At 33.6% G+C, this 25,778-nt stretch overlaps 4 protein-coding genes across 7 annotated transcripts; 3 read left to right on the forward strand and 1 right to left on the reverse strand.

The window, feature by feature from the left end:
• Positions 1-1,444: 1,444 nt before the first annotated feature.
• LOC100184516 (5-phosphohydroxy-L-lysine phospho-lyase) lies at positions 1,445-11,551 on the forward strand. Its single transcript, XM_002131217.4, has 12 exons — positions 1,445-1,705; positions 3,590-3,708; positions 4,630-4,789; positions 5,259-5,424; positions 6,305-6,418; positions 6,711-6,793; positions 6,961-7,054; positions 7,546-7,671; positions 7,992-8,146; positions 9,491-9,580; positions 10,403-10,511; positions 10,999-11,551. Exons 1-12 carry the CDS (start codon positions 1,548-1,550, stop codon positions 11,101-11,103), a joined length of 1,479 nt encoding a protein of 492 aa, XP_002131253.1. The 5' UTR covers positions 1,445-1,547; the 3' UTR covers positions 11,104-11,551.
• Positions 2,348-18,082, reverse strand: LOC100186910 (protein MEMO1). Of its 3 annotated transcripts, none has more exons than XM_026836384.1 (9): positions 17,876-18,082; positions 17,048-17,201; positions 16,377-16,489; positions 15,461-15,572; positions 14,909-15,051; positions 14,448-14,524; positions 13,423-13,527; positions 12,768-12,907; positions 2,348-2,366 (listed from the first exon to the last, which is right to left on the reverse strand). In XM_026836384.1, the coding sequence occupies exons 1-8, from the start codon at positions 17,922-17,924 to the stop codon at positions 12,770-12,772; spliced, it is 891 nt and encodes a 296-aa protein (XP_026692185.1). In that variant the 5' UTR covers positions 17,925-18,082; the 3' UTR covers positions 2,348-2,366; positions 12,768-12,769. The 3 variants fall into 3 exon arrangements, with proteins under 3 accessions (XP_026692185.1, XP_026692184.1, XP_026692183.1); XM_026836383.1 differs by lacking the exon at positions 2,348-2,366 and adding an exon at positions 8,896-8,914; XM_026836382.1 differs by lacking the exon at positions 2,348-2,366 and having other exon boundaries at positions 11,849-12,907.
• Positions 18,083-18,514: 432 nt separating this feature from the next.
• On the forward strand, positions 18,515-20,797 carry LOC113474615. Of its 2 annotated transcripts, XM_026836386.1 has the most exons (9): positions 18,515-18,686; positions 19,241-19,317; positions 19,650-19,709; positions 19,903-19,968; positions 20,058-20,123; positions 20,183-20,254; positions 20,328-20,384; positions 20,444-20,515; positions 20,649-20,733. In XM_026836386.1, exons 2-9 carry the CDS (start codon positions 19,249-19,251, stop codon positions 20,649-20,651), a joined length of 465 nt encoding a protein of 154 aa, XP_026692187.1. In that variant the 5' UTR covers positions 18,515-18,686; positions 19,241-19,248; the 3' UTR covers positions 20,652-20,733. The 2 variants fall into 2 exon arrangements, with proteins under 2 accessions (XP_026692187.1, XP_026692186.1); XM_026836385.1 differs by lacking the exon at positions 18,515-18,686 and having other exon boundaries at positions 19,300-19,317; positions 20,649-20,797.
• Positions 20,798-20,807: 10 nt separating this feature from the next.
• LOC113474633 lies at positions 20,808-24,704 on the forward strand. Its single transcript, XM_026836466.1, has 11 exons — positions 20,808-20,903; positions 21,105-21,161; positions 21,219-21,269; positions 21,427-21,477; positions 21,649-21,711; positions 21,820-21,903; positions 22,099-22,164; positions 22,237-22,302; positions 22,375-22,440; positions 22,508-22,630; positions 22,790-24,704. The coding sequence occupies exons 1-11, from the start codon at positions 20,826-20,828 to the stop codon at positions 23,414-23,416; spliced, it is 1,332 nt and encodes a 443-aa protein (XP_026692267.1). The 5' UTR covers positions 20,808-20,825; the 3' UTR covers positions 23,417-24,704.
• The last annotated feature ends 1,074 nt before the right edge of the window (positions 24,705-25,778 follow it).

Genomic DNA, 25,778 nt, shown 5'->3' on the forward strand with positions numbered 1-25,778 from the left:
CATTTTGCTCTCAAAATGTTTCTTATATCTCACTGATCCCGGCTGTTGTTTAAATTTTTTGTAAAAAGTTATGCATTCGTGTTGAAAATTAACTTTAAAAAATTGCAAAAACTCATCACAAGTAATTTGCCTGACTTGTGTAATGGTATAATTCATTACTTCACCTTGTAACTTTGTTTTTATGCAACTTGTAATTTTATTTTTTGCCCTGTGATAATGAAACCCCTAAATGGCCTAATCTCTAATCTTTGTTTAATTCACGTGATTGACAGCTTATGTGAAAAATACAGTGACATTTAAAACCAAACATGCAAGATTAATGAGAAAGGTAAACAAATCTAATTTTATACCTTAAACAGCCTTTATCTTCCCATCACAAGCTACTGTTATAGTTTAAAGATTTTGTAGGGTACTAAACTATGAATTTGAAACAAAAATACTCTTAATTTAGGGTGCTAAATATAACGCACGTGAAAGAAAATTTCGACGCCAAACGTAGGCGTAGGAACCAACCACTGACCCCTAATACCTAACCACCAGCCTAATCTGTATAACGTGTCGAAGAATTTTTACAAGTGCGTTTAAATTGTGCAGTATTCCACGTACTTTGGTACTTCTATTAAGCAACTAAAATTATCCCACATTTGGCTTACCTGTGTTTCTCCGGTAACCAACTTTGGGTTTACGCCACCTACCGACCGTTTAACGAAACATCGATTTTTACCCGTCGAATTGGAATCAAACGTACTAGTTTATTTGGCTTCCGCGATAAAGCAATATTTTTTTTCTCTGGAAAAAGTAAGAAACTCATTGACATCAGAGTCCGTATATAAACATGACTCTCATTGAGATCTATAGTTTTTAATTAGGAAATTATGTTGTGTCCTATTTATTTTCAAACAGTATATGAAATCTCTATAGTGTAGTTGCGTTTCTTCATTTTACTTTTCCCCTTCAATATTAAAAATTAAAATTTGTGTGTGTTTTTTTCAGATTTTTACAGCAAACCCACATGGGGATTCCCCATTGACGCAAGTTAAAATTAAATGAATGGTTGACGTATTGCGGAATGTTGTTTCGTTCCCTGGAACCCAATACTCGGTACGGCTTGAGCTCGGTCGACTTCTTTTGTCTGCGCTCAAGCGCGTCGATCGTTAATATATTGCAACTAGTCTTTGTGTGTTTGCAGACTGCATACTTGAGACTCGAACAGGAGAAAATATTTTAGTTCGCGCACCGAAGACGTACTCTAACGCTTTGAGTATCTTAAACAGCTAACAGCAGTTCAATATGTGTCGATTCCGGTCCCGCAGACGATATCGTATCGCCGCCTGTTTTAAAATAAGGTAGTGGCGTACCTAATGACACAGACAATTGTGTCATATTGATGTGACTGTGTCGTTAGGTAGTAACATACATAATGACACATATCATATGTCATAGTCAAACACTACCATCCAATAGTGAAGATTGTTTTATATTTAGATATGTGGCCAGTTTGACTGTAAGATAACAGAACTGATTGTGATTTACAAATCTAAATAAAAATGCATAAGTTAACAAAGAAAAGACAAGGTTCTGATACATCAAGTGGGTGCAGCAGTCTAATTGAATTGGAGTTGTCACCACAAAGAAATAACTCTGACCTGGATGAAAGCCAGCTGACAAAGGAGGAGTCTTTGAAATTAAGAAATCAGCATTATGCGTAAGTAATTTTAGATTTTTTGAAGGCTTAACATGCATCATTTAAATAAAAATAAATTTCTGATATTTTTAATTTTGAAATTTTTATTTACGTTCGCTTTAATTTAACCCTGTTTGTGCAATTCTTATTTTTTTTGTATAGTACTCAGATTTCTGGTACATACTCTAACCGGTATGCGCCAGGTAACAGACAAATTTATAACTTTTTTTAAAAATTAAGATTTTTACATTGAAAATATTGTTTTGGAATAGCTTTCTAATAAACTTGAAGCAAATCATCCTCAAAGCACTGCAAAGTGATTGTTGGTTTTATGTTGGCAATAACAGCCTATAATTTACTGAAATTGCTCAGCTTAATTAATTTTTTTCACACAGAATTGACATATTGAAGATTTTTGTATTTTTCTGTATTTTGCAGATAATATTACATTCATACATTAAAAGAATGGCTCTTTTGACACTGCTAAAGATTATTCTTTTCTAAAATATTTAATATATAATGTAAGATTTCTTAAAATTATGAGGGCATCAGTTTTCCAATAAAATCATCAAAACAATAAAAATATGAATTTAAAGATATTTTCATACTGAACAAACTTCCTAAAAAAAGTTTTAGTCCTGCTGCTATGCTTTGCTTCCAACCAAATCCAATTCAGTGAGATCTGTTTAAAGTTAAAAATTAAAAAAATCTAGCAGTTAAAGCGCCAATAAGAAGGCGTGTAAAAATATTTAAACTGCAGATTTCATTTGCATACACTCTAAAATCACAGGACAGTTTAAAGTATTATATTGTTTGTATTAAGGTTATATCATTACATCATTGAATTTCCCCATGTGTTTATTGTAATGAGTCTAATGACTGTATACAATACAACGGAAATTCCTAATTAGTATTTTATTAAGTGCATTTACAACTCAAGGATCAATCAATCTATTTATGTTGTATAAGCCTAATTAATTGAAATATTAGTAACAGTTAAGTAAACATAGTATGACTAAGGCAAGTAAAAATTTAAAGGTTTAAAAATTCCAAGAAATTGAAATGTTTGTAACAGTAAACATAGATTAATTAAGGCAAGTAATAAATAAACCTTAAAAAAATCTTATTTAATATGTGGTGACCAGTACAAATTTTGGTCTTTAAATGTTCCTTGAGTCAATGAGTCTCATTGATACCTTTGATTTTGTTCTAAAGTCGGTTGTTAAAAATACTCTGCGTTATCAACCTATGACATAATCACATAATAATATAACTTTTGTTTAAATTATGTGGCTCCGACAAAAAAAAGTAAGGCAGCACTTCTTTGCTTATTTACAAAAGTAGTTTTCAACACTAACAGAGTTTTTTTTTCTAACTTATGTTATATTAATACAACTTTTGTTTAAACTATTTAGCTCCAAACAAAAAAAATAAAAAAACCAGCACTTTTTGCTCATTTACAAAAGTAGTTTTCAACACGAACCGCAATTTTATCTAAAAAAATACAGTGGGTTCTAGTGACTGACATGTGACACCCAAGCATAATTTTGAGACCTTAATTTGCAATGGCCACCATATAAAGCTAAAGGAATACCAGAATTGAGTGGTCAGAAACACAAGCCTAAACCCAACGAACATTGTTTCTGAAGTCCGATAGTTATTTTAAGTTTATCAGAATGGTATTCTGTTGGATATAAAAACTTTAAACCTAAATTTCAATAAATTAATTGCTTTGGTATTTTATTTTATTAAAAGCAGTCTTAGAAATTCATGGCCTACTTAATTAAGTAATGCCTGTCGAATAGTAAATTGAGGATATCCGCTGATGTGTAATCTGACACTAATCCTTTTTAGGTTATGTGTAGTACCTTATTATATAATAATCCTTTTGGTATCTTATTACAGGTCGGTTACGTCATTGTTTTTCCGCCACGACCCACTAATGATTGTAAAGGGGAAAAAGCAATATATGTACGATGAGAATGGAAATCAGTATCTGGATTGTATTAACAATGTCGCTCACGGTAAAAAAAATTGCACAACTAGATTCTGTTTGTCTGTTTGATGTGATTTTAATTATTAACCAGTGGAATAACCATACCAGCACTGTCATTATGTAAACCTCAGTTTCAAATGTCCATTGCCTTAAGCTAGTTATTCTGTTTATGTGTTTTCTTTGTACAGTAACTGGTTTTAATGAAAAACTAGTTGAATAAGCGTTTTACATATTTACATTGTCATCATGTAAACCTTAGTTTCAAATGTCCATTGCCTTAAGCTGGTTGTAAATTTTGTGAACACACAATGACCTCTTGAGAACTGTCGGCTTGTCAAAGCTTATCAGGAATTTATAACTCAACAAATAACAAGTCAACCAATCACTGGGTTGCATGTATAAGGGGTGGGGAGGTTGTTTGACAGCACTTGAAATTTATATTCTCTAATTTAAAACTAATCAGTAATCCTGTACACAATGCACACTGTAAAGTAAATTTACCAAGATATGCTTTTTACCACATTGTTCCGCCGCAGCAAACACAAAGATAATTGTTTTTATGTAAGTCCAATTCAAATATAACCCAGTTCTCGAACTAAAGCATTAAGTTTTTTAGTATAGTACTTTGGGGGAAAATTGGACACAGCACATAATATTTAAGTATCCTGATTGTGTTTTAACAATTAACAGCGGTCGATGGGAGTCATAAGGATACGATTTTATATTTCTTTAAATGTTTTTGTTTACTACAAAATGGAGAAGAAAACAGAATGAACGAGTGTCCCAACTTCTCCCACCCTTTTTATAATAGCACAACATTAACATACCACCACAACAAAACAATAGTTTTTAAAAGAAAACAAGAACAGATTACCGTACACTGTACATCAAATGTTTTGTAAACATTAACATTTCTAAGTTTATATAAATATATATATTTTATTTGAAGTGGGCCACTGCCACCCAGCTGTAACTGCTGCAGCTACACAGCAGATCTCCCAGCTGTACACCAACTGTCGTTACCTCAATGACAACTTATCCACATATGCTCACAGAATTACAGAACTTTTTCCACAACCACTCAACGTCTGCTTTCTTACCAACTCCGGGTAAATTTATACTATTTTTATTGATTTAACAAAAATAATTTAGGCATTGAAAGTTACTTTTTAATACATGAATAATTCTTTTTATATTGTATAGTAGGATGAGGAAAGCTGGGACAACTTTGTATTATAGTAGGATGGGGTAAGACGGGCACCTTAAGTACATAATATCTAAATATCCTGATCGTGTTTTAAACAATTAACAACAGTCTGTGGAAGTTGTGAGGATACGGTTTTATAATTCTTTGAATGTTCTTTGTTTACTACCAAATGGAACGAAAAAATGAAATGGAAGGTGTCCCATCTTCCCTCTCCCTAATCTATAGTTTCCAACTTTTACATATTACGTATCTGTTGTAAATATTGCAAAAAAATATAATCACATAATTTTAGTTGCAAACTAAACTAAACTAAACACATAATGTTGACGATGATTACTTTGATCTACAACTAATTCAAATTGACATAACAGGTCAGAGGCAAATGACCTTGCATTGCAATTAGCAAGGGCACATAGCGGTGGTACTGAGGTGATAACACTGGATGCAGCATACCATGGTCACACACGATCATGTATGGAAATAAGTCCTTATAAATGGGTGGATAAGGTCAAAGACAAGCCAAGCTATGTACATGTGGTGGGTACTGAATAATCATAACGAATGAATGAATGTAACTTACTTTATCCTCGCGTGGCTGGAAAATGACAGTCGTTATCGCACGGGTTTAACACCTCGTGCCAGCTTACGAGTTACCATGTATGTTACATTGTGGGTGATTATTTATTTTTTTGGATTTTTTCTTTTTTTATGGCTGATAATTTAGACAATCCATTAGTAACCACTGGGTTGGAGCAATTGCCGTTAAGTGTCTTGCCCAAGGACACATACGCCCACAATGGTAGCAGCGACGAGCCTTGAACCCATTACCTCTGGGTTACAGGCGGGCGCACTAACCACTTGGCCACGGCGCCGGACAAATAATAATATTAACTTATTATTAATAACATTATTTGTCTCTTCGATTACGGTAGCGAATATTTAGAAATGTTTTAAACAAAAAAAGAATACAGAGGTAAAACAACATTTGTTAAAACACGCCTATAGAAAAACAAATTCACATTTAATTGGAAGAAAATAAACGTATTTGCTACACCTAGCTGACAAACGAGCCATTCAAGTTTATTCAAGTTAAACTTCTAATAGAAACAAAAGTGTACGTAAAGACAAACACAAACATAAATTAGTTTTTTGTTATTACCTGTTACCTGTTTGGTAGCAATTTTCATATTTAACAAAAAATACATGGTTATAACTATACACAACAATGCAGCGTCAGGTAATAAAATCCAAAACAAAAATTAGCAAAATCTGTATAATAATGAATCAGCATTTTTTTAATAAAACAAATATTGCTAAAGTAATCTACCCTAATAGAAAACAACAATTGATAAAACCACGTCACTTAAAATATGTCCTATTGTTTTTGCAATATTCATAATTAATGTTAATTTAACAGGCATCATCGCCTGATGTTTATGGCGGAAAACATGCAGATGCTGAAAACCCAGCACATGAGTATGCTATGGACGTCAAACACATCATCAACAATATAAAACAGGATGGTAAACAGGTGAGAACAATGAACACAAATTTCAATGGCTTAAAATAACATTGTTTGCATGTAATTAGTGGTTAGACTCTTGAATTGGTAAGTATGTAAAAGAAATCATAATTGGAAATGTTTAAGAAAATTCTAACAAAAACAAAAGTTTGTTTGTGGGCTTGTTTTTCTACTTTCCCCTTAAATGTAAAGATGTTGTTATCTAGTCTTGATATCTGTGTTCTATGAGGTAGGGGCCAAAAATGATCTTTAAATAGGCTAGACCAGTATGGGTTGTGTTCTATCATTTACTTGTTCACAGTTGTCCTCTTTTATCATGGAATCTATGCAAAGCTGTGGAGGACAAATTCTGCCTCCTTCTGGCTACATGTTGGAAGCATTCAGGTGCAAAAATTGGCGTGATGCATCTTGCCCCTTCTCTACAAATAAAGCCTTGGTCTTTCAGTGTGAAATATTCAACGTTTTACAATTGTGATTTACTGATGTTTAGTAAACTTGAGAACAGGAAATGTGTGTAGTTTCTTGTTATGACATTTGTGTTTTTTTTTCAGGCATGTTCATGAAGCTGGAGGCTTGTGCATTGCTGATGAGGTGCAAGTTGGGTTTGGGAGAGTTGGGACTCACTACTGGGCCTTTGAAACACAGGTGTGTATGACTATGTGTAATAAAGCAAGTTTAAACTAGGGGGTGTTTGGGTAAAAGCCAAATCTAGCCTAAATCCCAGGTCCTCACTCATACAGAATAAAAAAAAAAAAGTTTAAACTACTTTGAAGCAGAATGTACGCGATGGGCATTGGCAATTGTACATCAAAATATTCGAAATTGTATCAGACTTTTAAATAAATTCCGCAAATCTGACCCCGAATCCTGTGCGCCTGTGCTCATAGAGTTAAATCTTCCATTTTATTGAAATAAGAGGCTGAGGATGCCATTTAATTAGGCCAAATGTATATCTCCTAAGTTTTAATATACAATTGGTTGGACTTGAATTTTGTCTGTTTGCTTTTTCATAGCACCAACTTCTTACTGTAATATACTTTTGCGCATGATAGCAATTTCTTCTGCTTTAAGTGCACCAATCCAAGTACTAACAAAAACACCAACCAATGGTACTGAGTTAAACATTTTGTCAATAGGGAGCATTGCCGGATATTGTTACAATTGGAAAGCCAATGGGAAACGGACATCCCATTTCCGGTGTGATTACTTCACAAAAAGTTGCAGAATCTTTCAGAAAAATCAGTGACCACTACTTTAACACGGTAAACATAATTATTAGTTTTATGCTGTATATTCAGTTTCTCAGTTCCATAAACTATTCCTCTGCAACTTCAAGGACCATGTATAAAAAAGTATTCTATATTTGTATGGATTTAAAATTTGGCAATTTCTCAAGTTTTTTTGCTGTTTATTTAGTTTTCCAGTACCATAACCTATTCTTATGCACTTTTAGGAACCATGCATAAAATTATTGGATCTAAAATGTAACAATTTTTTAATGTGGGCATGATTGCACATTTTTAAAGCTGACCAGATATACAACTAAAACTTAACTCAAACTACTTTAATTGTTTTAATGCAGTTTGCTGGAAACCCGGTTTCCTGTGCAATTGGTCATGCTGTGTTGGATGTAATCAGTGATGAGAAACTGCTGAAACATGCAGAAATTGTGGGAAATTATGCTTTGCAAGGAATGCAAAAACTTAAAGAGAAACATCAGCTAATTGGAGACGTGAGGTAAGACCCTCCATGCTCATATGACCCTTATTGTTTTCACTTTATGTTGCTTAATATGGGTTATGGCTATTACTGTTGGAAGTCTGTATGTAACTTCTTACTTTACCCTCGCATGGCCAGAAAACAACAGTCGTTAACGGGTGTTTTGTTTTATACACCTGGTGCCAGCTTACGAGTTACCAAGTTGTTGCTGATAATTTAGATAACCCATTAGTGACCACTGGGTTTGAGCAATTGCTGTTAAGTGTCTTGCCAAAGGACACATATGCCCGCAATTATAGCAGCGAATTGCCTTAAACCCATTACCTTTTGAGTTAGAGGCAGGTGCATTACCCAACTGTGCTATGGCGCCGGAAAATAAGATGCAACAACAGCAATCTGTGCAAAAATCTAATACCAACAGCTACTAGTTTTCTATAAACTGTAATTTTAAAAAGATGAAATTTCGTGTGAAGTTAAACTATGCTCTATGCTCTATGAATAGATTCAAAGCAGAATCAATTGACAATTAAACAAAGAAATTATGAGTAATCATTATTTCCTTCTGTCATTGCACATTCAGATTTCAATAAAACAAAGAATTACAATAGTAGTTAATTATGAACAAACGATCATACAATTGTTTGCTACAAAACAATACAGATTTGTTATTATGTGTGACTAAAACACCTGAGTGAGCATTGGGCTGGAATATTGGCGGATAATTGTTTTGTCCAAGGACACACGCCAATAATAGCAGCGGGGTGGCGACTTTAAGAACACTAAAGTTTAAAAATATATATAATATATATTAAATACCAATATAAAATGATTTAATCAGGAAATTTCCAAACTTTTGATGCATGTGATTCCATATTACATAATAAACAGTTTACATTATTCATCAAGTCTAATATTTCAATACATGTGCAGTTACGTAACCAACAACAACAGGTAAAAGATTTTAAAAAGTAAGCTTACACAATAAAAAAACTTTTAGTAGACTGACACAATAAAAAAAAGTAAAACAAATAAATTGCACAAACTATATCCACATACCAATCTCACATGAAAACCAACAGTTTAATTTAAAAAAAAAACACAAAATAATTTATGTTAGTCTTAGGAATTACCGAAACTTTTTAGGCTAGCAATTCTTACTGTAAACCCAATCTACGTTGTAATTTAAATCAACATATAACAGTCTAATGAACAGAAAGACATACATATTATAATACTTGATTATTAGGTGTCCAAGCACTATTTGCAGGGCTCTAACAAAAACTGGAATTTTATGTACCCGCCTACTGCTTTAAATTGATTTAATCACTGTGTATTTTCTAAAACCTGCTTTATTGTCCACAGAGGGATTGGGTTGTTCCTAGGAATGGAGTTAGTAAAAGATCGAACCAAGAAAACCCCTGCTACTGATGAGGCATATGAGATATTACACAGGTGGAGCCTATAAAATATATATAATATATATATTGGACTTTTTTTCACCTATTTTTCGAAAATCTTTTTTTTACATTCGATTGAAAGTCACCAACAACTTTTGTATTATTATTAATTTCGTTTAGGTAAAAAGGGCCAAGTTCAGCCTAAATCCCAGGTCCCATGGGGGTAATTGGGCCATAGAATAAAGTGTTAAAAGGAAGTGTTACTATGTTGAATTTGAATAACATTGAAGTGACACTGTGCCTCTGTGTAGAGCTTAGATCAATATGATTGTTAACTATTATTATTCATAGTCATACTGTAACTTATGACAGAAAAAGCAAGACATTACACAATAAATAAAACATATTTTTAACATTTATGTATATAAATCAATATAAAACATATATCAGTCAATGTAACAACTTAAAAAAATGGGTCACCATTTCATTTGCTTAGTAAGCTTTTTGACTCTGATTTTCGTTAAATTATATGGAAATGTGCTTCATTAATTTATGTTTGCCAATTGGGTTGAACCACACATGGGAGGCACTGCAGTGCCCTATTCAATATCCACAATATAAATAAGCTACTCTATAAGCTATAGCTGTATTAAATCTAATCTAAACCACCAACATGCAACACACATACATACATTGGTATTACCATATAGTCGCCGGGTTTTGAAATATAGTGAGGATGTGAAGTCTATTATGATGTAATACAATTGTGAGTCTTGTGACATCATAATAATACCTATATAACTACATTTGGGCCCTTGTAAAACAGTCAAAACTGACAATCCTTTTACTAATAAATTTCTGACAAACTTTACTTTAGGATGAAAGAACGCTTCATTATCATAAGTGTTGACGGACCTAACAACAACGTTTTGAAATTCAAACCACCCATGTGTTTTAGCAAAGATAATACTGACCAATTACTGCAGGTAAATAAGCACTGCTACAATTTCAATTTTTTTACACAAGGGGTTATGAAAAATATACTGAAAACCCAATGGCACAGACATTGATGTCTGTATTGCATTTTTGCACTGTTACCTTAGTAAAAAAAAAACAAAATATAAAAAAAAGAGTAAAAAGTTGAAAAAATGTGAATTAACTAATGTTATAGCAATATGGAGAAAATCCAACTATAGGGGTAGGCGAAACCAATTTTGAAATTTACTAATTTTTCTTTAAAATTGATGTTTCGTAAATACATTGTTTCATGGGGTATACTCAACTGGATGTCTGCTGTAGAAGGGGAAAACAATTTTGCAATTCTATTATTGAATTCTCTTTAAAAAATGCTGTTTCATGGGGTATACCGAATTATATGTCATTGTCTGCTACTGCCAGTAAGGCAAAAATATCAAGTATATGGTAATACACCTTATAGGTGAAAATACAATTGAACTGTATACATTGTTTCAGGCTCTGGATGATGTTATCACTAATGTGAGCGCATCTGATGACAGCAGTTCCAATAAAAAATCAATGGAAGTCCCTAAAGTCAAACGCGCTGTGTTGGTTCAATGAATAAAGCAGCACATTTTAAAAATGTTTGCTGTTTTAAGCCATAGTTTTATTACTGTATAATATGTAATGACTAGTACCCTTGATTTTTGTTCAAGTGATATGTAATTCTATATATTATATACATTTTTTTAATGACTAGGTGCACGTGTTTGTTTTAAAACATTTTGTTTAAAAAAAAATGAGCCGTATTTGTATATTTAGGAATGTGAAACTTTTGTGTAATTCTATATATTATTTACATTTTTTTAATGACGAGGTGCACAGGTTTGTTTTAAAACATTTTGTTTAAAAGAAATTGAGCTGTATTTGTATATTCAGGAATGTGGAACTTTTAACTTGTAAAAATATACAGCTTTGGTAAAGTATGGCAGAAAACAGTTTTTTTACCAGAAGGCACGCAGGTGCTGATAGATATGCTTAATATCAATTTAAAGATTTAATAAAAAAATGCAGAGAAGCTACAAAAACACATCTTCAATGTTACATGTAACATGGTTGACGTCCAACTTTACTGGCATGTTATTCCAACACTGTTCCGCTATTGGTTCTTACAAAATCCCTGAGGTAAGCAAGTTCTAGAGTGCCCACAACAATATAAATTATATATATATACAAAAACATTTTTATATATTTTTTTAATTTTCTGCTTTATTTTATTACTTTTTTATTAAATATATATATATATTATATATATATATATATATATATGAGCTTACCTATTATTTACTGAACTAAACAAACTTTGCCAAATTAAAACGAATTTATTCAGTTTTTCCTCAAACAAACAGACAAACACAAAGGGCAAAAAGAAAAAAAAACATAGTGCATGCCTTGCAGCAGTTGGTGTACTTAACAGAAAGCTGAAAATAGAAAACAAGCATTCATAGTATAAGAATAGACAAACAACAAGTATACAACACATTTGTAGTGTGGGATACTTAAAATTGAAATGCTATCGCTAAGCACACAGCAATTTCTTTCTTCCTGGAGTTTCTGCATTATACTAACAACAGTTCTCTAGATTTTATAAAATCATAATTTTTTCTCAGATTTTAAATTTCCAGACTTAAAAAGATCATAATTTGAAACTAATATATCAAATAATTGACAATTTTAATCAACATGTAATATGTAAACATATGAAACAGTAGTCCAGTGTCTAATATTTTTATATGAAAACAACACGATTTTGCTTGATTTTCAAGAAAAGCACAATTGCGGTTAAAATAACAGAGCCAAACTTTTAACCTAAGGCTACCTAATTGGTAGAATCTTCACACAAAATATAACAGTATTTTACTCTGCCACATTTTACAGCAGATTAAAAGTCAACAGTTTAAGTTGTCAAAATAGGTGTTGTGCGCAAATAATGGTTAGATATTTTAACTTTTCTTTAAATTTACTCTTCACTGTGCCAAATTAAAATAAGAACACGAAAAGTTAAAGAGTACTTTACAACACATCAGCATGCTACTCTTAAACATCAAACAGTCACAGTCTCTGGCCTTAAGTTGCGGGCACCACAGCTAGTCTTTTTAATAAGAGCAAAAACAACACGATTGCAAAAAGTTTGCAGCAGAAATTGCAGAACTAATATGCTACCAGCCATATATAGCGAATCGACAGATTACTGTGTAGAAATTACATCTAAAATTGTAACTTACAGTTACGATTTTGCGACCAGAGAGCCAGCTGCGTAGCTTACTGAGCTGTCACTATGCACGCGACATTTGCTTGACTGTTTGTAGTCCAAAAACTTGAATTCAAGACGGAGACCGTTTCCATTTTGAGCAGTTTTAACAGCCTAAAATATTAGAGTTGAATGTAACCACAAATTTAAAATTGCAATTCTGATTTTGATACTTTTTTAGGAACAGAGAAAGAGCAAACATAAGATAACATTAGTTTTTTGATGTGTAAATATTTTGAGTTGATTTGAACCATTCAGGGGTATTCGACCATTAATAAGTATCAGAAATGTAAAACCTTTAAAAACAGTTTTTAACTCTTCCATTTGTTCAAACTGTACACAAACCACAAGCAAGAATTTACATTTACTGGGTTTACTACAAGCATATTTCTAGAAACAAAAAGATCAAATCAAATTTACAATCCGTAACAAGGTATAAAACTTTGGTGGTATCATCAGATCAAACCTAACAATTTGAAGCAAAATTTTGATTTTTTGTTGGTATATCCCTTTAAAGTCTAAATCCACTAGAATTTATGACTGTTTATAGCATAAAACTTCATTACAATGGGCCTATCTTAAGTTGCAGTTAAATTAATCTAAATTTTATGTCAGAGAATTCTGCTTACATTTAGCATAACAGCGATAGGATGACGTCCACATATTGTATTTTTATAAGCAGCCAAGTATTCATAAAATCCCTCTGGGTCCAAATTCTCAATCAACTGCATGCCCTGAAACAAAACACTATAATTAAGCTAGAAAATAGAAACAGGTGTAGCAAAAGGAAATAATTTATATTTTACCTTTTCGTATGTTGACTATTGAAAAAAAAACCTAATTATGTGAAGATGTTCTCTTTTAGGAAAATTATATGGTGTTTGTGGACAGTATTATAGAAGGGAGGAGTAAAATAATTTAGATATATATTTCTATTTTATATGGGTGAGTTCCTTGTCTCAGAAACTAGTGTTCATCTAATTTGACCCATTACCCTAGCAACCTTTTATGTACATTGTATATATACAGTGTATATTGTATACATACAGAATATAACTGATTTATCCTTGTGTGACTGGCCAACAGTGGTATATGGTTGACAATTTAGACAGATAATATATTTCGGTTACAATCCAAGCACCCCGCCATGTCGTCGATAATTAGACATTAAACATACATATAATGTGTTTTTGCTACTTCATTTTCAGACAATATTTCGAGTTTGAGTGGCTTAAAAACAAGGTACAGTAAGCAACATTACGCGCCGTGGCAAAGTGTCTGCGCACGTGCCTGTAACCCAGCCCTAATGGGTTCAAAGTTCGTCGCTGTTACCATTGATGGTGTATATGTCCTTGGGCAAGACACTTAACAGCAATTGCTCCAACCTAGTGGTCACTAATGGGTTGTCCAAATTATCAGCCATACATAACAAATACAAAAAAATAATCACCCACAAAGTAACATGCATGGTAACTCGTAAGCTGGCATGAGGTGTATGAACACCCGTGTTATAACGACTGTCGTTTTCCAACTACACAAGGATAAACAAGTCATTCATTCATTCATTCAATCATTTATTAGAGAGCTTCGGACTTTGAGTTGCAATTTTAACAGCAACAACATTTTAATTCTATCTTTATGTATAGCATAATACCTTTCGATCAAGTGCTTCAATCGATTTATATATTTCACCATGTTGTTCATCATACCGTGTGTATTGGAATCTTCTTCCTATATTATAATTAAAAATGAATTTAATCAACACAGAATGCATGGCTTTATACACCCCATGCCAGTTTTGAGGTTGGAAACTTGGTGGATGGTTGTTTTTTTGTAAAACCCTTTTATGATCACTGGATTGTGGTTTAGTAATGTGCTAACAATACCTAACATAACCCATTTTGGTAAACAGTAGACAAAATAACCATAAACTTGGCTCAAATCAAATCTTACCAAGTTGAATTTTTATCTGTAAGCGTGTTTTAACAACTGTTGTGTTTTTTCATTTAAAGTATTTCTTAATCTTCGTTACCGGAATCGAAAAGACGGATAAAGTTATTATTATTATAATTGTGTTTTTTAGCAAATTCACCAACTAAAAAAAGGACTTCTTACCCCAGTGGCAGAAATCGGATGAAATGACGAAAACATTGTTTGGGTTATTCATATATTTTGCAAGTATCTCCCCATACAATTTTTCTGATGCTTGATCTAAACTTCCCACTAGAATTGGAATGATTGTGAACTGGCCTTTTTTGCTGAAGAAAAATAGGAAATAGATAAAAAATTAAATGAATGAATGAATGTAACCTTTGTTATCTTCGCATGGCCAGTTAAAGATAGTTGTTTAACACAGGTGTTCTGTTTCTTACAACTTGTGCCAGCTTCAAGTTACCAAGTATGTTACTTTATGAGTGATGTTTTTTGGGGGGATTTTTTTGGTATTAATATTTCATATTTTGCTGGTACTGCTACCATGCATGAAATACTTATTATGAACTAGTTTAAAATAAGTCCTGTCCTTTGTTTAATGTTTTGTGGCATCACCCACATACAGATAAAAAAAATCAAAATTTGTACGTACTACATAAAAATGCATAAATATGATCTCAAGATTCCACCAGAGTTTTAAAATACAAAACAGGCTCTAAAAATACGAAGTTTTACCTTTCCATAACTTTGGCAATGTAAGGCAGTTGCATTTCAATGCTGTGTTCATCTTCGTCAACACTCTGACTCATTGTTCTAAATTTTCCTGTCCCATACAGTTCTTGATAAACTGCAAACAATAAAAACACACTCTTGGATCATCTGGATATGTCACACTTGTTTTATAATTGAGGATATATAATTTATTAAAAACATTTCATAATTTTATTTTATAATTAAAAAATAAAATTTCACAATTTAAAACCCTTCATAATCTTTATATATATATATAAATTATTTTTATTTGCTAAAAATTGGTATAGTTAAAAACTTAAAAAACCTACGAAGAATTTTGTTACCCAGTTATATAAAAAGAAATACGGGGTATGTGACATTGTGGGATAAGGTGAGTTAAAAATAAAACTTTTTTAACAATTGAGTAGCATTTATTACTATTTTCATTGGCACTTAATTTCCTTTATCTAAATTTTGCTTAAACTTGCACCAACGTATTGTAGCGGTGTGTCTGTGCTTCTGATATTTTTTATTGCTAGGAACGATAAATTTACTGTACATTATGAATTAAATTGTGCTTTTAACCCCTTCTTATGCCTATTCAAAATAACAACACCATATGTTATAAGTTTAAACACCAAATAAGGTGCAATCAAAGGCGCCAAACCTGCAGTGGCAAGGTAGGAAGGCCTCCCCTAGAATTTTATGCATTACATTAACTCGTAAAAAAAAACAACCAAAAAGTTACTTTTGTTTTATTTTAATGAGTATGTAACTATTCCTGCCTCTCTTGTTTTATAAAAGTGTGGCGCCTACGCCTATATGGGTGCAATACATACAAAGCATTTGGCAAGCCACTGGCAACTATCTTGGCAATTTTTTTCTTTATTATTAAAATGATATGTTAATAATTTCTTACCTTCCTGATCAATTTTGAGGTTGTAGAGTGGAGTAATGTAGGTAGAGGTTGGAGAGAGCGCACATTCTTTCAAGTAAAAATGATGAGACGGGCCAAGAATGAAAACCTTCTCCCTATATTGAAATAATGTAAAATTACCAACCAAATAAAATGTACAGATTATACAACATAAAACCCACTTCCATTTTAATAAGGACTTCAATTTGGAAATGTTATGATTGTGTTTGCCAATTTGAAGTTTTAAGAACACCTAAAAAACTTTTAAAGGTGATTGAATCTAATCTAACTTGCTTTAACCCTAAGTGGCGAGAAAACGACAGTGGTAATAACACAGATGTTCTATTTCATACACCTCGCACCAGCTTAAGAGTTATCAATATAACTTCGGGTTGATTGTTTTTTTTGTATGGCTGACAATATAGACCACATTAGTGACCATTGGGTTGAAGCAATTGCTTTCTGTCTTGACCAGGAACACATACAGATACAACATTAGCAGCGACAAGCTTTGAACCAACAGTCTCTGAGTCATAGGCGGGTAAACAAACCACTGTGCCAAAGCCGATCTTGTCCTCTGTTGTCCAAAGGCTAGTCCCCTCATTCTTAATTCTACTTATTGTGTTACCTCTTCCAAATGTTTGTTTAGTATCTTACTATCTTATTATACTCACACAGTGTTTGGGTCAATTTGTGAAAAAGCATGAGCAGCACATGAACCACAATACGAATAACCAGCATGTGGTGAAATAATGGCACGTGCTGGTCTGTGGTTCGAACCCGAAGCATCAGATAACCATTTACTCAATTGCATATCTAGGTCTTCGCCTGCATTGATTTTATGGTTAAAATTTATCAATACTTATATAACTCAAAAACACCACTGTTAGTATTAAGCAGTGTATGGTAATACATATTGTGTAAGTCATATAAAAAACAGGTCATTATAATATGTACAGCAGATTTGCTTAATAAAAGAACCGTTGTTATTGACGAATCTCCCCCCCCCCCCCTTATTTGCTAACCACCAACCCCTAACCCCTATAACCACTAACTACTAACCCCTATAACCAAAATTGTACGGGTTGTGCCCTTACGCACACTTTTCTTCCAATTAGAACTTTAATATGTTTAATTAAATGTTATTTATTTAATTTTGAAATTGTATCGTCTGTAGGGTGTAACGGTCACGCCTTTTATCCAAAACATTATTTCTTTCTTTTTTATCAACAAGCGTGTTTTAACAACTGTTGTTTTACCGTTACTACCCGTCTTTTCGCTTTTTATCAACTCTCTTGTTCTTCGTTATCGTGACCGAAGAGACGAAATAAATTTCATTCATTCATTCATTTCATTCATTCATTCATTCATTCAACCACCTAACCATCAACAGCTAACCCCTTAATCTAGGGGTTAGGGGTTAGTGGTTAGCAAATAAGGGGGTTCTTTACTAGCACCAAAGAAACAACATGAAACATAGATTTGTAACCTGTTATACATACCTTTGCCTTCATACCAACTACCAGCATGAGATGCCCGACGTGAAGGCATCGTGGCCTGTTTATTCCCAATTTTTGAGATATTGAGCTATAAACCAAATACTGACCTAATGAGCACAGTTTTGTATCTTTATAAAATATACAACGTATTATAATTTACTATGATTGCCATAGAATACGTAGGAGATGAATACGTAGGACATGTCATATAAAATCTTTGTTTAAAAAATATCCCCTTTAACTGGGTAGTGGGTACGTAAGTGCAAGTAAAAACTAGAGTAAATGTATATTAGGGTAGGTATACGTTAACAGAGTCTTTCTGATAGTTACCATTAATTTTGATAGGACAGTGTATGTGTATACGCTCTAATGTAATTACAAATATTTTATACTTCGTAAAAATTACATGTTTCGACCACGAGAAGTAGACTTCTGAGTGAATAACGGAGTCGTGGATTGCATATATATATTAGAGTTAACATGTTTTTTGTCCAAAATCTTCCCAAAATATTTATCTTATTTCTCAAAAATATATTGTTTCTATGTCTAAAAACTGTTTATAATATTTTACGCATTTCGTTACCATAACAATAATTTTAATTTAAATCTGATTGGCTAAATTTCCATGCACCATTTGTGACGTAATAAACATATGACGTCACGAAACTGATCAGCTGATGTTTCATTAGTGAAATTGATGCGCAAGAATTCGCTGCTCGATTTTTTGCTGCTGATTTTGAACAATTATCGAACAAACGTGCACTCTAGTGTGTTTTGTTGAATGCGAAGTGAAAGAAAGTTATATCTACTATAGGTATGTGGTTGACTTGTGTTTGTCTGTTTTATTATTTTGATTGGCAATTACGAATTGGTATATGTATGGCCGTATGGGCACTATGTTGTGTGGAAACGATTAAAGTTACCTGTCTGGAATGTGTGTACGTTTATGAAACGTGGCATATTGGTGTGTATGTATGCAAGTAATGCAATAAACATAATATGTTTAATAAAATCCTGTTTATGCCCAACGAAAATTTGAAACAAACTTTTTAAACATACACAGTCCACCTTTTTTCTAAACCGTTTCTTTTTGCATGAAACACATTTAAATTATACGAGAAATAGCATAGTGCCTCACAGTATACACAAGAGTCCATTTAAAAGTTTAAATAAATAAAAAAAATATATAAAAATAGCGCAAAATACAACAGAAATAAAGTATTAGAAATTCATGGCAAAAATACATTTTTTTTAAATTTCCACTTTTTGGTAAACCATTACTATGGCGACCGTTTCCACGGCAAAATAAATTTGGCAGAAATACAAAATCTTTATGACGTAGTGTGACGTCACTATTATTATCTACAGTTTGAAATATGGATTCCGATAATAATGATCGAAAGCCAGAATGGGCGAAATGGTCAAACGCTGGTTTGACAAATGAGGTACATATTACTTAGTACAAGCTTCATAGGTTATTGGTACACGATCTATCTATCACACTTTATAAAAATACAAGTCACTCTTATTAATTCTATTATAAAATCCTTTTCACACCTGTAATATGGATGAGGTCCTGCGTATAGATACGTACGTCATTGGTTTGAGAATTATATCAGAGTTAATCGATTACATCAGTTACATGTATACCTATACGTACCCATCTGTGATATAAAGACTCAATTTCCCGTGCACGCTAGCATAAAGCAAGTTACATTCATTTACAAGACCTGCCCTAAACAGTATTTCATAACTAAAACGGGTATATAATTTGCAGGCTGATGACGAGGAAGTGGGCTGGTATTCGCCGTATGAAATGTACGTCGATCTAGATGAGGTAAACATTAGTTCTCATTTTGTAATATACGCTTTGCCAATTTATGTTGTTATAACTTATGGTAAATGTACACGAGGTGTAAAATAGGACATGCATGTTATAACTACTGCATTTTACCTGCCACTAAAGAATAATACGTTTCATATATATATACATTTATATTCGTTTTCAAACTCACGTTTAACATTTACAGGAAACTAAAGAAGTTTCGGAGAAGTTTAAGACGACGTTGGGTCGCTGGGAGAAGCAAAAAGCCAAGGTAAAAAAAATACTGTTGTTCAATACATCTAGCCCTATATAGCCTCTCCATTTGGAACCACAAAAGTCTTATAAATATTATTTTTTCAGGGTGATGGCAAAAATAAAAACGTGGTGCCAGAAGGTCCTTACGACATGTATGTCGATCTCGACGAGGTAAACATTTTGTTTTGTAACAAATTTCTTCCTTTTTTTAAAATCTGTTTCTATTTTAGGGAACACAAAACGTTTCAGAAGAGTTTAAAGCGAGGTGGGAACAGTGGAAAGGGGAAGAAGAAGAAGCTGAGGTAACTTTATCAAATACCCCTTCCTTTTTGTAAATCAAGCATAGTTTAACGCAGTGCGTTTAATCATATACAGAACAGTCAAACAGACGAACAGCTTGCTGGTCCTTCTTGTAGCTTTCCTCACACAGAGGTGCGTTCATTTAACATAAAATTCACTCAGACGTTCGTTAACTTTATTCCTTTATTTAGGAAGGACAGCGAGCACGCAGGCAACATGAGAGACGACGCAAGGAGCTTTTTACAATGTGGGAAGGCCGTGGGGTGAGTTAACAAACAAATCTTTTGAAATTTTAACACTAACTACATTATTTATTGTATAGGAATTTTTGTAGCTTAAGTGTAACTACAAGGCAAGAAACCGTGTGAAAAATTAACGTTTAAAATATCTTTTCAGTAATAACTTGGAGGAATTCAATCAATTTTCCTGGTTCCTGTTTGTCCTGTTATATTTTTGTCTGTTTGGATACAATCTGGATTCCAAACTTCGGTGTTGTCTTGTCTTTGTTTGTCCTGCTATATGTGTCTTATTCATTTGAGAGCAAAGTAGTAACAACAGCGACTTTAATTCTAGATGAAAGGCCATGCGAGTAAATCGTTCAAACCGAACGAAGTCAACAGACCGACAACTCCATCCGGATCGGTTTCTTTTGTGAGTACCGAATTAATTTATTTTCATTTTTATAGCTAACAATTAGGACAACCTATTAGTGACCACCGGGTTGAAGCAATGACAGTAAAGTGCCTTTGCCAAGGGTATACACACCTGCCCACAACCGTAGAAGCATATCTATAGCATCTTATCCGTGTCATTAGCTCAAATGCGAGGTCTCACCTTTATTCTCCCTTTCAGTTTATCCCACAAGAGAGGGAAAGATCTGCTGTATACAGATCAATCATGAAAGCCACGGTAAGTTGAAAAACATATCAACAAAGAACATTCGCATAACGTTTATTTTCTCCACAGAGCGAAGGGACGCTGGGTGAAACCAAAACTTCGGAAGAGACAACGCTAGAGGTAGTTACAAATTATAGTAGGGTGGGGAAAGATGGGACACCTTAGCACATAATATCTAAATGGGCCTCGTGAGGATACAGTTTTATATTTTTTTAATGTTTTTTTGTTTGCATATCGAACATAGAAACGTTTATTTATAACATTTAAATTTTCGCAGAAATTCGCAACTGATAGCCCTGATACGTCCGAGTTTGAAACCGCTTCAGAGGTAAGTAACAAAGTTTATGCTTTGGATTTTTAAGCTTAAAGGCGATTTTTACCTCTTAATAGACCAGTCTGGTCACAACCCAGGCCCCTCTGCGTGTCTTGCAATAGAAACTAAAGCACTTAGAATAGAGAACTTTTATATTAATATCTGAACAATATTTTTAAATTTCAGACATCAAACCCAGAACCGTGCACCTCCGAGCAAAACCTAACTGACACGTCCTCGATAACTGAGGTGAGATACTGACTGGTAGCGATTCAAACAATCAATAACTTAATTTTAAACTAATTTATTTGTACAGATAAATTCAGTATAGTTGAGTTATAACATTTTTAATATTAGATAAAAGCCAATGATGTCACTTCTCGCTCTCCAAGTCTAAGCCAAGATTCCTCAACAAAAGTTGAAATCGAAGCAAATGTAAAGGTATTTATTGTTATGACTGAGTGAAAATCTGTTATTTTTCCTGGCATAGCAACTTTAAAAGGTATACCACGAGTGTCAATTTTTAGTTACAACGCATGAAAACTTTCTGGTGATAGTTTTTTTCTGCGTGGCTGACAATTTAGAAAACGAACTTAAACATTAGTTTCATGAACTAACATAACTCCTATTTTATAGAATACTGATTCACCGATATTGGACAATCCTCCCACAAGCCCCATTGAAGACTCAGAACTGTCGAAAGTAAGTCTCAAACTTCAGCTATTTTCTTATCTAAACATTAGTTTCATGAACTAAAAAACTTTTATTTTATAGAATACTGATTCACCGGCACTAGGAAATCCTCCCACAAGCCCTATTGAAGACTCAGAACTGTCGAAAGTAAGTCTCAAACTTCAGCTATTTTTTTATCTAAACATTAGTTTCATGAACTAAAAAACTTTTGTTTTATAGAATACTGATTCACCGGCACTAGGAAATCCTCCCACAAGCCCTATTGAAGACTCAGAACTGTCGCAAGTAAGTCTCAAACTTCAGGTATTTTCTTATCTCTCGTCGGGAAACATTTAATATTGTTATTTTACAGTCGTACACCGATTATGAAGACGATTTTGAGAGTTGCAGCGACTCGGACGACGACGAGGTTTTGGCAAAACCTCGTACACCTGCGTGTTGGGGAGTTCTCAGTCGAAGAAATGTTATGGACTATGTAAGTATTCTATGCATACGCGCCTTCACGCACATTTTTTTTTCAGATATTTTTCTTTTTCGCTTTTACACACATTTTTCTTTGTTATGTAATTCGTTTTAGTTATGTAGTTAGTATATGTTGAAAACGCGATGGTTAAACGGGATCTTTTCTTTACAGGATGAGTGGAAACAAACATGTGATTTTGCAACCCGCCATTTCAGATGTGGGCCACAGCTTGAGGCGTACGAAGTTGATTATTCGCTTCGTAAACATAGAATGCAATGCCAATATTTCTCAGCGTTTTATCCATTGGTGGAAAAACGACTGAAATTCGTCGGGGGAGCGTTTTCGAACACTTGTTCTCCAATCCAAGAAGAAGAATTACCGGATGAGGACAAAAATGAAGACAAGGATTCAACAAAATCCTCCAGTCCTCTTCCCATCTCTCCCCCACTGCTGCCTCCCAAGCGCAAAAAGCTCCGAAAAATCGCCCCACAACGCAAAATCACTTCAGATCCGGGTCCATACATTGAGTCAGACGAGAGTGACACCGACAGTTACGACTTCTCTCTCGTTGAACAGAAAGCCACCACCCCTCCACCGTCACCATCTCCCCACTTCGTTTTCCTTCCGCGTCGCTGCGGCAAAGTCAGCCCCATGCCACACTGCAGCAAAACTGAAGTCATCGTCGTGGTAACGTCTTCTTATGACGACGATGACCACGATGACGCACAAAACAATGGATGCGGATGCTGTCATCTTTTACGAAAGATGGCCAAGAGGATCAAAAAACTATTTAAATAATTTCATTTTATTTTACTGTATACTATATTGCGCTTATATAAAGGGACGTTTACATTGCATTGCAAGAAATGCAATATATCAGTTGTAGAGCAATCTAAACGCCCCTTTCAATTTCTAACTTATATAAAAATAAAAACTATTCTTATCTCTAGTCTAACATAAGACAAGTTGTGTTTATTCTGTTGCAAAAAACTCTATTTACGAAAAAAACTTATTATATATAGGCTATAGTTAAACTATATACCCTGCTACTAACGTGGGCGTGTGTACCTATAGGCTAAGTCATTTAACAACAATCGCTACGACAAAGTGGTCACTAATGGCTTCAATCTGTCAGCCATGTTCGCGTCAATAGGCCTCTTATTTTCTGAGCAGTTTAGGTGTATTCCTAGGCCGGGTATTCTTGAGTTGGCCCTGGTTTAACAACTGTCGCTTCCCGGCCACGCGAGGATAAAGTAGAATGTAAATTGCTGAAGAATGTAAATTGTTGCTCAAAGCAATTTTTTAGATCAAATAACTTAAGAGAAATGCTAGAATTTTCCGTCTTTTTGCACAGGACATCCTCATTTCAAAAGAACACTCCAACCAAAGGGGGTAAAAGCAGTGCATCCTTACAAAGAACGCTACCATCATAACAGCAAGAACAGGTATTCTTCAGAAATATTAAGAGCCCAAGCGTCCTGTATACAGAAACCAACCATTTCTTGCAACAGCTCATCGGCGGCAAATCGTTTCAGGAAGTTTTCTTTGAGTAGATATTCCAACATGATTGACAGGTGTACCTAGAACTAAGCTCATTAAGCTTCCTATGAAGATTATTCCAAGCTGGAAGTTATCTTGAAGCGAATTATTTAACACGATTGACAACTATAGCAGCCTACTGAAAAAAAGAATACTGTTATAGCACCCAAATCCCATATTTCCTCATCGTGTTTTAAAAAAATCAACAATGCTTCTTTAGAATCGTGAGGTATTTAATTCTATAAATATACTTTGTTTTCTAACAAAACAGACGAGAAAAAAACTGTTTTTTAATCAGCGACCTTCTGTTGTTTATTTACCCTCATTGTTACCAGCACTTTAAAAATATACGACTGTTTTAAAAAACGGAAATAAAACACTGAAGTTCAATATTAGGATTTGTTTTGTATTTATTGCTCGAATGCGAGAAAGATTAATTGCAGTGAAGTTATTGAAGCTTTGTTTGAGCCACTGACGCTACACTTCGTCTACATTCTACATTTCTGGCATATCTTCTTCAGCGAAGATGTCGTTTATTTCATCCCCATCAGCTTGTATATATATATGTTTTAAAATATAGTATTGTGGGGGAACACGGGACACCATAAGCACATAATATTTTAATATCCTGATCGTGTTTTAAAGAATTAATGACGGTCTATAGAAGTCACGAGGACACGATTTTATAATTATTTTAATGTTCTTTGTTTACTCCCAAATGAAACGAGAAAATATAATGAAACGGTGCCCATCTTCCCCCACCCTACTTTATGAAATTCTCAAATTTTATTTTGTAAAACTAATTATAGTTTTAGCTTGCTTTTTTAATAGAAATTAATGCATTAATTGGAACGACGCGTAAAAATATATAACATACATATATTCAGGTTTTGTATAACGTTGTATAATACAAATGTAAATATTTATTTTAACTTAAATTTTTACCTAATTTTCCTTTTTCGTTCATGTTCTCGGCACTGGAAAAAATAATATTTTAAGATTTCTGTTTCAAGTTATCTAGCGGTTGTTTACTATTAGTCACATACAAACGGTTAGTATATATATTCACCTTTTTTGGTTAGCCCAACTACTGGGGCGCCAATAACTCTCTCCCTGGTCAGGAAAGCAGATGAGCGCTATGAAAAGAATGATGAGAAGTTTTCGATTCATCTTCCAGTTGTTGATCAAATTGTAAAGAACCAATGAAACGAACCTCTAGTTAAGTTATAAGTTACCCTCGATTTCCTTCTATACAATTAGCTACCACTAAGGAAGTATTTCAATGGACATATGGAAACAAAGATTACTGAGTAAACGAGCACAAAGATAGCGTTTCGGATTTAGGTAGAACTACATTGACATGAGCGGTAGTGGGCTGGGCTGAGTAATGAGTAGCCAACGTAAATCTCAAACTAGTTATTTAAACTGTAACCAACAAAAAGACACACGATTGTCAGTATAACGTCAAAAAAATACGTATATATTGTCATTCAAAGAAATAAACTTAAAACTAAAAGTAAAGGTGTCCCATCTTTCCCCACGGTACTATAGTAGGCTGGGAAAGATGGGACACCTTTAGCACATAATATCCAAATATCCTGATCGTATTTTAAACAATTTA

The sequence above is a fragment of the Ciona intestinalis genome, chromosome 10 (genome assembly GCF_000224145.3).
Source record: "Ciona intestinalis chromosome 10, KH, whole genome shotgun sequence".
NCBI classification, from domain to species: domain Eukaryota; kingdom Metazoa; phylum Chordata; class Ascidiacea; order Phlebobranchia; family Cionidae; genus Ciona; species Ciona intestinalis.

Excerpts from the sequence above, each read along its gene's own strand:
- LOC100184516 (XM_002131217.4), top strand. The coding sequence starts at position 1,548 with ATGCATAAGTTAACAAAGAAAAGACAAGGTTCTGATACATCAAGTGGG. Across the intron at positions 1,706-3,589 it reads TTAAGAAATCAGCATTATGC|GTCGGTTACGTCATTGTTTT; the intron begins GTAAGTAATTTT and ends ATCTTATTACAG. Across the intron at positions 6,794-6,960 it reads TACATGTTGGAAGCATTCAG|GCATGTTCATGAAGCTGGAG; the intron begins GTGCAAAAATTG and ends TTTTTTTTTCAG.
- LOC100186910 (XM_026836384.1), bottom strand. The coding sequence starts at position 17,924 with ATGCCTTCACGTCGGGCATCTCATGCTGGTAGTTGGTATGAAGGCAAA. Across the intron at positions 15,573-16,376 it reads CCTCAAAATTGATCAGGAAG|TTTATCAAGAACTGTATGGG; the intron begins GTAAGAAATTAT and ends TATTGTTTGCAG. Across the intron at positions 13,528-14,447 it reads TTGAAGCACTTGATCGAAAG|GGCATGCAGTTGATTGAGAA; the intron begins GTATTATGCTAT and ends GTTTTGTTTCAG.
- LOC113474615 (XM_026836385.1), top strand. Across the intron at positions 20,124-20,182 it reads TGTATGTCGATCTCGACGAG|GGAACACAAAACGTTTCAGA; the intron begins GTAAACATTTTG and ends TTTCTATTTTAG. Across the intron at positions 20,385-20,443 it reads GTAGCTTTCCTCACACAGAG|GAAGGACAGCGAGCACGCAG; the intron begins GTGCGTTCATTT and ends TCCTTTATTTAG.
- LOC113474633 (XM_026836466.1), top strand. The coding sequence starts at position 20,826 with ATGAAAGGCCATGCGAGTAAATCGTTCAAACCGAACGAAGTCAACAGA. Across the intron at positions 21,270-21,426 it reads CGGAAGAGACAACGCTAGAG|AAATTCGCAACTGATAGCCC; the intron begins GTAGTTACAAAT and ends AAATTTTCGCAG. Across the intron at positions 22,165-22,236 it reads AAGACTCAGAACTGTCGAAA|AATACTGATTCACCGGCACT; the intron begins GTAAGTCTCAAA and ends TTTATTTTATAG.